Source organism: Capricornis sumatraensis, chromosome 20 (assembly GCF_032405125.1).
Source record: "Capricornis sumatraensis isolate serow.1 chromosome 20, serow.2, whole genome shotgun sequence".
Lineage (NCBI taxonomy): Eukaryota > Metazoa > Chordata > Mammalia > Artiodactyla > Bovidae > Capricornis > Capricornis sumatraensis.
The window spans coordinates 57,913,085-57,925,885 of NC_091088.1; the positions used below are offsets into that span (position 1 = coordinate 57,913,085).

The 12,801-nt window shown below is 60.5% G+C and overlaps 1 protein-coding gene across 1 annotated transcript; it reads left to right on the forward strand.

Moving 5' to 3' along the window:
• The first annotated feature begins 1,623 nt into the window (after positions 1 to 1,623).
• On the forward strand, positions 1,624 to 12,782 carry BCAM (basal cell adhesion molecule (Lutheran blood group)). The gene is made up of 15 exons (XM_068991956.1): positions 1,624 to 1,765; positions 3,751 to 3,872; positions 4,407 to 4,635; positions 4,757 to 4,827; positions 5,074 to 5,170; positions 5,266 to 5,448; positions 6,322 to 6,458; positions 6,704 to 6,860; positions 9,304 to 9,419; positions 9,526 to 9,667; positions 9,833 to 9,969; positions 10,132 to 10,276; positions 10,365 to 10,509; positions 11,477 to 11,594; positions 11,687 to 12,782. The coding sequence occupies exons 1-15, from the start codon at positions 1,684 to 1,686 to the stop codon at positions 11,690 to 11,692; spliced, it is 1,887 nt and encodes a 628-aa protein (XP_068848057.1). The 5' UTR covers positions 1,624 to 1,683; the 3' UTR covers positions 11,693 to 12,782.
• Positions 12,783 to 12,801: the final 19 nt, after the last annotated feature.

The following is a 12,801-nucleotide window of genomic DNA, read 5'->3' on the forward strand; positions in this document are numbered from 1 at the left end:
AGGTGGAAGGGGGCTGTTGAGGAAAGGGTATACCTAGCAGCCCGAGCAGAAGGTGTATGAGCCAGGGGCAGGGGAGCTGGGGAGTGGGTGCCTGGGGTCCCTGTGTAAAAGCTTGTGCCAGGGAGCTCTTTTGTCCACTCGCGAGTTTGCAGGTGTGTTGGGCCATGATCCAGTCTGGGTGGGATTTGCATGTGAGCCTGTGTACTCCTGCATTTGAGCCTTGCAAACCTTCCCTGAGTTCTTGCTCCATGTCTTGCCTGGGCTGGACAGTACTGGGGACGCAGTAGTGATCACAACAGCCCGGGCCCTTCCCTTCCTGGCTCTCTGTCCAGTGGAGGAGACAAACTCATCCCCAGACAGAGCTGACCCAGAATGGGCAGGGCTAGGTGGGGGAGCCCAGAGGTGAGCACTTGACTCAGCCGAGGAGAGCACGGAGGGCTTTCTGGAGAAGGGGAGCTAACACTAAAAGGTCACCTCTCCCATCTATAACCATCGCTCTCCTGTATGGACAAAGTAGCCTTGAGCAGTCTAACCAATAACCCCCGTGCTGACCTATAACCCAAGATGTCCCTGGTGCCTGACCAGTGGTCCCTCTTCTGCCCATCCACCCCCCACATCTGATCAGAGGCCTAGGGAAAGTCTCCCAGCATGACCAGCTGCCCCTTACTAGCCAGTGTTGAGGGCTAGCTTCTCCCGGGTAACCAGTGAAATCTCACCCCACCCCCCAGCCAGCATCTAGGAATTTTGTCCCAGCCAGGCCTGCCTTGTAAGGAGCCCTGGACACTCTGATCTGTGATCCCAAGTCTGACCTGTGACCCTTCCTTGTGACCCATGGCAGGACTCCTCCTTTTTTTCCCTCAGGTGCCTGGGCCTCCTCCCCGCCCCCACTCACCTGTCAACCCCGTTTCTCTTCCCCTCCCCCCAAAGCTGGAAGGGAGTAAAGGGTAGAGAAAGGGAGGAAGGGGGGTGGCATTCCTAGGATTCCCTGGAAGGGGGGAGAGAGGGAGGGCCCTAGGGAGGAAAGCTAAGAGAAGAGCACCCCACAGCCCCCGCCCCTGCCAGCATCTCAGAGGCCTGGGCAGAGCTGGGTGTCGAAGATCATTAGACGTTAGAACTAGCAGACATTAGAACCGGGTGGGTTCCAGGCCGCTGGTCAGACAGGAAAGCAGCCTAGCGCACTGGCCACTGGGGAGGCTGGGGATTGCTGGTTGGACTGGGAGAGGCCGGTGCAGGTCCACTGGTTGGACCCGGGCCAGCAGGTCGAAAACGACGAGGGGAGCCCACGTCACTGGCCGGGGAGGGATCGGGTCCCGCCAGTGAGAATGAGGCGGAGAGTATCCGCAGGGGTCCAGGGAGGACCCCGCTCTGGACACCGGCCGAACTGGTTGGTCGGGTCACCCGCCAGGGGCGCTGGTCAGTTGGAGCCTGACACCCTGGGGCCCGGGGGCGGGGAGCCTGGCTCCCGGCTGAGCGCTGGGAGGTCGGCTCCGGGCAGTGGGAGGTCCTGGCCTGGCGCCCGGCTTTGGAGGGGGACGAGGGGGAGACCGGGAGGGCGGGGTGGGGCGGGGCTGCCTGGGGCGGGGCCTCCTCGCTCCAGTCCCGGCGGCCGAGGAGTCCCAGCCCGGGCTCAGTCTCTGCCCCTGCCGCCCGCCTCTCGCCGCCCGCTGCCGCCGCCGCCTGAACATGGAGCCCCCAGACGCGCGGGCTGGGGCGCGTAGGGCCCCGCGGTTGCTGGTGCTCGCGCTCCTGCTGGCGGCGCACCCAGGTATGGCTCGGGCTGAGAGCAGGGCGCGCCTGGGAGGCGCGGGGAGGGGAGGGGAGATGGGGAGGGGCTTTCGCCGACCCCAGGGACCCCAGGGACCCCAGGAAAGGAGGGATATGGAGTGCCCCTCCCAGGGAGAGACCCAGCGACAGCCTGGCAGAGGGCTGAGGATCCTCAGCTGTGTATTAGAAGCGATCTGAGAAGCCGTTGGACCCAGGAGTGCGGGCGCTCCGCTCCCTGCCCCCTCAGACGCTGGGATCTGCCCCCGCTCCCACCCCCGCCTGGCCCCTAATCCCCCGGACCCAGAGGTCCTGGCCTCCAGTGGCCGGAGTGCCTTTTCCCCGGGGACAGAAGAGACCAAAGCGGAACTCCCCGCTCAAAAGTTGTCAAGTTTTGAGAGGGTCGGGGACCCTCTGGCTAGAAACCAGCAAGTCACATGCGATTGAGGGTTCCCCCTATTCAGATTCAGAGCCCAGACTCTAAAGGGCCCGCCCCTCTCGCCTCCCGCTCCATCAGAAAGGGCTGGAGCCCAGCCCCTGGGCAGTGACAGCGGCACCAAGTATTTCCAAGTGACAGAGCCCCCCTCCCCGGGGGCCCAGATAAAGCCACGCACCTGCGTGGGGGTTGGAGGAGAGGTAGAGGCCCTCAGGGGCTGCGGGAAGAGAGAACTGGGGGAGAGAGAGATCCCTCTGACCGTCCTTGCTGTCTCCACCGCTTGGACCCAGCCCTGGGCACCAGCCTGGCCCCACACTCCCTCCCATGGGGCAGGCCCGGGCCAGAGGTGGGTGCCTGGGAATCCAGGCCCCTGGCACAAGCATGGCAAACAGTGGGTCCCCAGGGGCAAAGCTGGGCCAGGCTGGGCGGGGAAGGGAGGGAGACTCTAAGAACTGAGAGCTCAGGCCAGATTGCCAGCCCAGAGGCTGAAAGAGCTCGCTTTCCTAATGCGAACACCTCTACCTGCCCGGATCCTGGGACAGGAGTCCCGGCCCTCCGCTCCCTTCTCCCTCTGGACCCAGGATCCGAGCCCTCCACCCTGTCCTGCTGTGAGGCACGTGCTGCTGCTCTCTCAAAGAGTTAGAGGGGCCGAGGCGAGGGTAGGGGGCTCGGGCAGGCCTGAGCCAGCCTGTCCCTCCCACATTCCTGAAACCTGCCCAGCCCTGTCCCCCTTCACCGCGCCCACACACCCATCCTGCCTCAGCTCTGGCCCAGCCCCAGCCCCCCACCCCCCTCCCCCACCGCTCCGGATGGAGAGACCCGGGGGGCAGGGCTGGGCAACACGGAGACGGAGAGGAACGCAGAGAACCGTGAAACTAAGAGACGAGACGCAGGGTGAGGGGCGCACACGCGCATACACACACACACACACACACACACACACGCAGAGGCGGTGACTGAGATGGAGATGATTATCCATCTCGTTGTGCCAGGCCCCAGGTGAAGTGCTGGAGGCTAAGGAATGAGTCCGCCAAGGCCCTGCCCTCAAGGGGCATTTGGTCTGGGGGACAAGCAAGGACACACAGGATTTGAGTCCAAGCGGATTGTATGGAAGCCACCGGGGCCCTGTGTGGCCCAGGGGAGGGGTCTTCAGTTCTGCAAGTGGACGGAGAGATGGAGAGACATGCTGATGGGATCTGAAGCTTAGAGATGCAGAAATGAGAGATGAAGGGAGAGAGGAGCTGAATCTGAGGGAGCAGGGTCTGGGGGCCTGGACCTCTGGGTCTGGGAGAGCAGGGGCTGGGGGCCTGGCCTGGATCCCTGGGTCTGGGAAAGGAGGGGCTGGGGGCCTGGGGGAGGAGGGGCTAGGGGCCTGGACCCCTGGGGCTGGGGGAGGAGGGGCTAGGGGCCTGGACCCCTGGGGCTGGGGGAGGAGGGGCTGGGGGCCTGGACCACTGGGTCTGGGGGCGGAGGGGCTGGGGGAGGAGGACTGGGGACCTAGAGAGCTCTGCCTCCTGGTGGCAGTGGGAGAGAGCTCAGTCACCCTCCTGCAGGTTCCAAGGCTGAGGTCCGCCTGTCTGTGCCCCCCCTGGTGGAGGTGATGAGGGGGGAGTCTGTCACTCTGGACTGCAGCCCCTTGGGGACCCATGACTATTTCATGCTGGAATGGTTTCTGGTGAGTGCTGTGGGCTGGGAACGAGGACATGACAGAGCGGGGCCTGAGAGTCAGGGCGCAGTGGGGCTGCAAATGTTCATCCCCTCATCTGAGCCCGAAAGCCCCTAGGAGCCCCACCAAGCTGCCTTTCCATTTTACAGGTGGGGAAATGGAGGCCCAGTGAGAGGAAGCCCCTCTCCAGGGTACCCTGGTGTCGGGCACAGCTGAGGCTAGAATGAAAGAGGTCCCTTGGCTCTTGAAAGAGGACATTCAGAGGCAGACACCCAGAAGGCAGGAGCCCAGGGATGGGACTAAAGAGAAAGAGAAACAGGAGACCCAGGGCAGGAAAGGAAGACAGAGGTGGAAGGAGGGAACCAGAGAGGGGGAAAGGTGACCACAGACAGAGAGCGGGGGTGGGAGAGCTGGAGAGAGGACGGAGGGACCAGAGAGAGAGCGTGAGAGGAGACCCACGGAGCGGCAGAGGGAAAGGGGACACGGAGAAGGGCCCGCGGCCGGGCAGCCTCTCGCTGAGATGCTCCCCGCCTGCCCCCGCAGGTTGACCGCTCCTGGGCCCGCCACCGCCTGGCCTGGGCCGAGCTGCATGGGTCCAAGCTCTGGGACAAAGACCTCAACTCCCAGGGCCGCAGCCCCCCGTACCAGCTGGACTCCAGGGGGCGCCTGGTGCTGCCTGAGGCCCAGGTGGGTGACGAGCGCGACTACGTGTGCGTGGTGAAGACGGGGGCAGCAGGCATTGCCGAGGCCACCGCCAGGCTCAGTGTGTTTGGTGAGTGTCTGTGCCTCCCCTCCAACCACCGCCCCCCTCCCACAACACACACACATCCTGGGAAAGGGCAGGGAGGTGAGAACCCCGGGAACCAGCTCCTGACTGTAAGTCCCTCCCGCAGCCAAACCAGAGGCTCCGGAGGTCTCCCCCAACAAAGGAACCCTGTCTGTGATGGATGACTTTGCCCAGGAGGTACCTTGGGCCGCATCTTGCTTCCAGGATTCTGAGGGGAGGAGGGGGTCCTGGGCTCCTACAGCCCAAGGTCGGGAGAAGCTGGGGGCTTGGGCTTCCCAGTCCAGGAGTAGGGGTCCGGGAGTTCCGACCTTGGGTCTCCCGGGAGGAGAGGCTTGGGAGCTGGACTCGTGTGTCTGGGTCTGGTCTGGTCCCCAGACTCCGGGGACCTGGCTCCCAGCCCGGGCGGGTCTGTGTCTGTCCCAGATAGCCACTTGCAGCAGCCGCAACGGGAACCCAGCCCCCAAGATCATGTGGTATCGGAACGGGCAGCCCCTGGCCGTGCCCCTGGAGGTGAACTCCGGTGAGTGGCGCCTGCGGGAGCTCAGCTAGACCTCAGGGCTGGGGCTGGGCGGCGGCCGGGCTGGCTGACCGCCTCCCCGCCGCCCCCTCCCACAGAGGGCTACATGACCGCCCGCACCGTCCGGGAGGCCTCCGGCCTGCTCTCTGTCACCAGCACCCTTTACCTGCGGCTCCACAAGCCCGACCGGGAGGCCAGCTTCCACTGCTCCGTGCACTACCACCTGCCCGCCGGCCAGCATGGCCGCCAGGACGGCCCTTCCTTCTCCCTCACCCTGCACTGTGAGTCCGAGCCGGGCCCCCGGCCGCCCCCACCTGGAACTCTCGCGCTGAGGCCTGACCCTCCAAGGCGACCCCAGTGACCTGCCCCACCCCTTCCAGGCCTTCCCCCACCATTACCTCAGGCTGAAGTGGGTACTCACCTCTGACCTCTGACCTCAAGTGCCAGCAGGAGCCCCATCCTGACTTCTGACTCCCCCCCAGAACACTCTGAACCTCATGGAGTCTCAGGACTAACCGTTGTGCCCCACGCTTCCACCCCAAAATGGGTCCCCCCAAATCTCACAGTGACATGTCACCCACATTGTAGCAAAGGAAAGGACTAAGGTTGGCCAAAGGTGAGGGGTCATATCTTTTTTTTTTTTTGGCCACACCATGAGGCGTGTGGGATCGTAGTTCCCTGACCAGGGATCGACCCTGCGCCCCCTGCATTGGAAGTGTGGAATCAACACCCCCACAACCCTGCCTCCAACCCTTTCTATGGTGCCTGTCCTGGTCTGGATGCCCCCAGCCCCTCCGGTCTCCCATACAAGGCAGCCAGAGAGCTCTTCCCAAGGTACACACTGACCTGTACTCTCCACCTCTGACCTCGAGCCCATGATCTCAGAACGAGTGCAAACTTGAGCCTCAAAATATGACCTCTAAGGAACTTCCTTGGTTAAGACTCCACGCTTCCAAAGCCGGGGGTGTGGGTTCAATCCCTAGTTAAGGAACTAAGATCCCACATGCCTCATGGCATGGCAAAAAAAAGAAGAAAAAAGATATTACCTTTGGCCAACCATAGCCCTTTCCTTTGCTGCAGTGCTGGCCTTTCCCCCTTAACCTAGCCCTGCCTTTTACCCTTGACTCTGATCGTGAGTCTGCCCTTTCCCTTAGATCCCACAGAGAGCGTGCTGTTCTGGTTGGGCAGCCAGTCCATTGCCGAGGGCTGGGTCCGCGAGGGTGACTCTGTCCAGCTGTTGTGCCAGGGGGACGGCAGTCCCAGCCCGGAGTACACGTTTTTTCGGCTTCAGGTAACCCACCCCTTCATTCCCCTGACCTGTGCGATCTACTTGTCTGCACCAACTTCTGACCCTTCACCTGGGTGACCCCTGGCTTAGCAAGGCATGTGACCCAGGAGCTATCTGTGAGATAGCTCACCAATTTGTGAGAGTCTTGACATACCTTGATGCCTGGCTTGGGTGACCCCGGACCTAACCTGACCCTGCCAGCCCAGAGCATCTCCTGAACTGGGTTCCTCACTCCTGGTCTCCCCCAGGACAAGCAGGAGGATGTGCTAAAAACAAGTCTTGAGGGGAACCTGACACTGGAGAGGGTACAGCGGAACCAGAGCGGGACCTATGGCTGCAGGGTAGAGGACTACGACGCCCCCGAGGATGCAGATCTCTCCAAAACCCTGGATCTGCGTGTGGCCTGTGAGCGCCTCCGGAGCGGGAGGGGGGCCCTGGCATCAGCAATCTCCTCACCCTCACCGCCCCCCCGCAGCCCTGTCTCCAACCCTTTCTGTGGTGCCCAGCCTGGTCTCGATGGCCCCGGCCCCTCCAGTCTCCCATACAAGGCAGCCAGAGACCCCTTTCCAAGGCATACACCTGACCTTCCGCTGCCTAGAACCTGCTGTAGCTCCCCAGTCCTCCGGGGATAAGACCCACATGCTTCACCCCAGCCTTCAAGACCCACCCTACTGGCCTCATCTTAGGCGGACCCTTCTGCCCATCACATCCCAAGCTCTTCTCCTCTTTCCTACAGTAACTCCCGATTTTCTCTTCCATCCAATCCTAACCCATCTCTCGGGTCCCAGTCTTCCAAGAAGGCTTCTTGGTCCACCTGCACACAAGCCCTGAGCAAAGGCTCTGTGCCTGCTGGGCACTCCCGTCACCTCCCTTCCTGGGACTAGACCCTATGCCACACGTGAACAAGACAGTGAAGCCCCAGCCTCCGCCAGGCTCCAGGGTCCAGTAGGGGAGACAGATGTTAAATGCTGAACACACACTTTTTTTTTTTTTGAACACACAATTTGAGTCACAGTCCTGCCTCTACAGAGACTAACGCAAAGGAGTGGGATAAGGAAGTGGTGCGGCGAGCAGAGATTATTTTCCATGGAGGGTGTTGGGGGCTGAAGATTCTGACTGCAGGAAGGAAATTTATGGGAAGTGCCCCAGTATCTACACCTCTTGGTGGGTGATGAGGGAAGGAAGCAGGATACAGCAGAGGCGGAAGTTGGGCTTCAGCCTAAGGAAGACCTCTACATGCTCACAGGGCTGAGAGATCCCCAGTTGGGGTACAGGGGCCGGGTCTTTTGTACGTCCACGTCAACCTATCATTGGATGTGGGCTGCCGAGGGAAGGAGGGGACATGACCTCGAGCCAGGGGCTCTCTCTCAGGCAGTTTCCAGAGAGGGCTGACAGCTGAGGGCTGACAGCTGACACCCTTCTCAACAGCTGGGGGAGAAAATCCTTTGCTGCCAAAGGGGAAATCTGAGTGTCCACGACAGAGGGTCAGAGAGACCTCTCTGAGAAGGGGAACATGTGTAGGAAACCAAAGAATGGAACCAGAGCTATGATGAGTCAGAAGAAACGCATTCCAGGCTGCGGAAACAGCACATGCAAGGGCCCTGAGGCCCACACTGGCATACTGGAGGACAACAGGGAAAGAACAGGGTAGCCGGAGCTCAGGGAACAAGAGGGGAAGGTGGGAGATGAGGGTGAAGCAGCGGGCAGGACTTTTTGGCTTCATCAGAGAAAGAGGCCTGTGTGCCCACCATACTGGGGAACCACCGCAGGGTTTTGTTTTGTTTTGTGTTTTCCTCACTGCAAGAATTTAAGCAGAGGCAAGGGCTGACCAGTGTGTGTTTTGAAAAGATTCCTTGGGGGGCCTTCCCTGGTGGTCCAGTGGATAACACTCCCCACTCCCAATGCAGGGAACCTGGGGTCAGTCCCTGGTTGGGGAACTAAGATTCCCATATACCATCACTAAACCCCGTGATGCAACTAGAGAAGCCTGGGTACTACAAAAAAAAAAAAAAGAGAGAGAGAGAGAGAGGAGTGGGCTGTTTTTTTGTTTTGTTTTGTAAAGAACCCAGCACAGCCAAAATTAAATAAATAAATTTTAAAAACAATTTTTTTTAAAATCAAACTTGGACACGACTGAGCAACTACACTTTCACTATTTAAAAAAGAAAAGATCCCTCTGGCTGCTCACCAAAGAATGGACCAGAGAGGACAGGAGTCCTGCCCAGGACAGAGACCAGTGAGGACGTGGCTGCAGTGGTCAAGGCAGTTGGACCCCAGGATCAGAGATGGAAAGAAGTGAGAAGATCCATTTGGGGGACAGAGCAGAGAAAGACTTGATGGAAAAAAATGGGTCGTATGGAGGAGAGAAGGCCAAGGCTTGAGGGGTAGTCAGAGAAGGAGCACCCAACACCTCCCAGGTTATCCATTAACCTTGAGCTCAGACGTCAGCTCTGGAGGCAGGTAGTCAAAGTGGGCCTGTATTTTGGGGTTTTGTTGTTGTTGTTGTTGTTTTAAGTGTTTAACCTTATTTATTTAATTTGGCTGCACCAGGTCTTCACTCTGGCATGTGGGGTCTAGTTCCCCGACCAGGCCCCCTGCATTGGGAGCATAAAGTCTTAGCCACTGGACCACCAGGGAAGCCCCATGGGCATGTATTTTGGAGTCAGACTCCTAGATCTGGGCTCAAGGGCCCAGATAAGAGAGTGGAGTGCTCGTGGAGCTGGGGAGAAGTTGGCATTCTCTGCTGACGATTGTCCATTCACGTCTGCCCTTCTCAAAAGCCCTGGGGATCCCCTAACTGATCGGGTGAGGGTCTGGGGAAGGTGACATTCTGTTCCCCCAACTCCAGACCTGGACTCCCTGGAGCTCAGCACAGGGGAGGAACTTTCCTTATCTCTGAGTAACAGCACAACCGTGACCTGCTCTGCACGAGGCCTGCCCACCCCGATCCTACACTGGACCAAGGTGAGAAGGGAAGGCGTCCCTCTCCAGCACGGGACCCTCCCCTTTCCATCAACCCCTCCCTGCCTCTCACACCCAGCTGGTGCCTGCTGTTTCTCTCCCCACCCAGGACTCAGCACCCATGGGGGAGGACCCCACACTCTCCCTCCACTCCGTCACCTTCGATTCCGCCGGCACATACACGTGTGAGGCCTACATGCCCAAGATCCCCCTCCTGAGTCGCACCCGGAGCTTCAGGCTGCTGGTTCAAGGTTCGGGGTATAGGCAGGCTGGGATGGGGATAGTATGGGGGAGTGTGGGGGGCCAGGACAAATGAGATGGGTCCACAGCTGGTCCTTCTCTCCTCTTTTTCTCTCCCTCCTTTCCTTTCCTGGGCTGCCTACATCTTACCCCCTTTCCCGCCCCACCACCCGCAGGGACACCAGAGTTAAAGGCAAAGGAGACTCAGCCCAAGGCCGAAGGCAGCTGGACCGAAGGAGATAAAGTCACCCTGATCTGCTACGCCCGCGGCTACCCGGAGCCCAAACTCACCTGGAGCCAGTTGGGCGGCAGCGTAAGGGACCCTCCTCTGACCCTCCCCAAATCCCAGCCCCCTTGACGGTCCACGCATCCTGTCCTCCCCGCCCTCCACCCCCGCCAGCCGCTTCCTTTTCACCTCTGCCCACACCCCGAGCCCTTGATCTCGCAAACCTGGGCCTGACCTGAGCCTCCACAGCCCACAGAACCAGCCCCTGGAGGCCAGGGCTGGGTGAGCAGCTCCCTGACCCTGAAGGTGACCAGTGCCTTGAGCCAAGACGGCGTCTCCTGTGAGGCCTCCAACCCTCTCGGGAACACCCATCACGTCTTCCACTTTGGAACCGGTGAGTAACCACCGCGGTGGGACCGACACCGGGTGCAGGGCAGACAGCGGGCTGCTGGCTGACCCCTCCCCCCCGCCCTGCCCTGCAGTGGCCCCCCAGACCTCCCAGGCTGGCGTGGCGGTCATGGCCGTGGCCATCAGCGTGGGCCTCCTGCTCCTCGTCGTTGCCGTCTTCTACTGCATGAGACGCAAGGGGCGGCCCGGCTGCTGCCGGCGGAGCGAGAAGGGGCCTCCGTGAGTGGCCTGAAACCTTGAAACTGACCTCTCTACCCCAACCCTGATCTCACCCCGACCTCAGCCCCAAACCAACCACAGCCCCAACCCCAACTCCATCGGCAAATAAGATGCCATCCCATCTCCAACCTCCAACCTGGACCATGACCGTCCCCTCCCCTCTCCTCAACCCCACCCAACCCGTAACTAATTCCCAGACCACCCCAAGCTCACCTTAACCCCATCCCCAATCTCATCCCCACCTGTGATCCACGCCCACCCCAATCCCAAAGTAACCTCATCTATACCTCCAGCTTCCTCTCCAACCCCAACCTCTCCCCCAGCCATACCCTCAGCTCCAGCGCACATCCAGTAACCAAACACAGCTTCAGCCACCTCCCCATCCCAAGCCCCCCTGCACATCCCCCCATCCCATTCCTAACTCCAAACCCATCCCCATCCAACCTTATCTCCAACGGCAACCACATGGCCACCCTCAACTCCAATCCACAGCCATCATCACGTGCGTACATGCGTGCTAAGTCGCCTCAGTCATGTCCAACTCTTTATGACCCCATAGACCATATAGCCCGTCAGGCTCCCCTGTCCATGGGGTTCTCCAGCCAAGAGTACTGGAGTGGGTTGCCATGCCTTCCTCCAGAGCATCTTCCAGACCCAGGGATTGAACCTACCTCTCCTGGAACTCCTGCATGGCAGGTGGATTCTTTTCCACTGAGCCACCGGGGAAGCCCAGCCATCCCCACAGCCCTCCCCCAAACCCATCCCAGTGACATCACCAGCTCCAACTCCAAGAGCAGCGTCAAGCATGTCCTCACCCCACCCCTGACCCCAGGGCCACTTCCACCTCCTACCTCACCCCCAGCTCATTCCCACCCACCCATCGCCAAGTCTGTCCCCATCCGACACACCCATGGCCAGTTCCTTCCTTGGCCATGACCACCTCCAACACACTGCCTCCTCCCACTAGGCCACCTGGGGAACCCAAGTTGAGCCACTCAGGAAAAGAGCAGCCGGAGCAGACAGGCCTTCTCATGGGGAGTACCTCTGGAGGAGCCAAGCATGGGAGCAGGGGCTTTGGAGAGGAGGTGAGTGACGGCCTGGGCCCCTGGGGAGAGGGGGCCACTGCAGGTGGAAGAGCCGCTGTGGGCCCAGGCTGATCTCCCCATCTTTTCCCCAGTGTTGAGCCTGAGGACCTTCCCAGAGGCAGTCACTGAACCCGACCCGGAGTGGCAAGCATCAGAAAACCAGCCCTGCTCACACCTCCGCCTGCCCCCACGTTCCTGGCCTTCCCTCTTCCCTCTCTGGGCCCTCCCTTCCTTCCTCTGTGGGCTGGGCAGGGATCACAGCGGCCTGGGAGGGAGGGGACCTTCCTCCAGGGATTGTGACTCTCCCAGGCCCCAGAATAGCTCCTGGACCGGAGCCCAAGTCCTGGCCTGGGACGAGGCTCGAGGGTCGCTGGCTGGGGCTATTTTTACCTCCTGCCTCCATTGCTGGTCCCCGCCTCCCACCTGACGTCCTGCTGCAGAGTCTGACACTGGATCCCCGCCCCCTGCCCTGACCCCATCATCTGTGGACACTGGAGTCTGGAATAAATGCTGTCTGTCACCTGGACACCATCCTGTGGCCAGAGCCGCCTCCTCTAGGGGATGAGAGGGGAAGGGGGTGCGGGTGATGCTCTGGCCCTGCTGGCTCTCCCACCCCCTTGCTGGACCTCAGAAGAAATCTGATGTCATGGAGAAAGAAATGAGACAGAAGGGATGGAGAGTGACTCAGCTGGAAAAAGCTGGAGAAGAGAGGTGCTGGGGGGCCAGAGGGAGCTGAACCTGGCCCCTGAAGACCAGTGCCTTTGGGGGGAGGTGGGGTGCTGTCCCCTTAAGTAAAAAATGCCCAGTCTCTCTCGCCAGAGGCCCAGAGGGAATTGAAGCATCCAGAGGAAAAGCTCTCTCTGAGCTGTAGAGTGGATGGAATTAGGGATTTAGGCATCTTCTCTGAGGACAGCCTGGGGCCTGCAGCTGCGGGGTGGGAGATGAGGAGGGGCAACTTGGAGGAACCCCCATGAAGGGATCTAGGCGGAGAGAAGAGATGGCAGAAACAGCAAAACAGAGACTTGCCGAAGCGGAGGGAGAGGCATTTGAAAGGAGAACAGAGAGGCTAAGAGGGAGGTCAGAGGGACGGGCTGGGGCAGCTCAGAATTGAGAGAGAGCCACTGAGACAGAGATGTGGGGCGAGAGAGGCAAAGACAGACAAATAGAGACATGTCCTGGATCTACCTACTGTGCAATTCCGGACCAC

Coding starts and splice junctions, on each gene's coding strand:
- BCAM (XM_068991956.1), top strand. CDS start 1,684: ATGGAGCCCCCAGACGCGCGGGCTGGGGCGCGTAGGGCCCCGCGGTTG. Junction 4,828..5,073: donor TGGATGACTTTGCCCAGGAG/GTACCTTGGGCC, acceptor TGTCTGTCCCAG/ATAGCCACTTGCAGCAGCCG. Junction 10,277..10,364: donor CGTCTTCCACTTTGGAACCG/GTGAGTAACCAC, acceptor CCTGCCCTGCAG/TGGCCCCCCAGACCTCCCAG.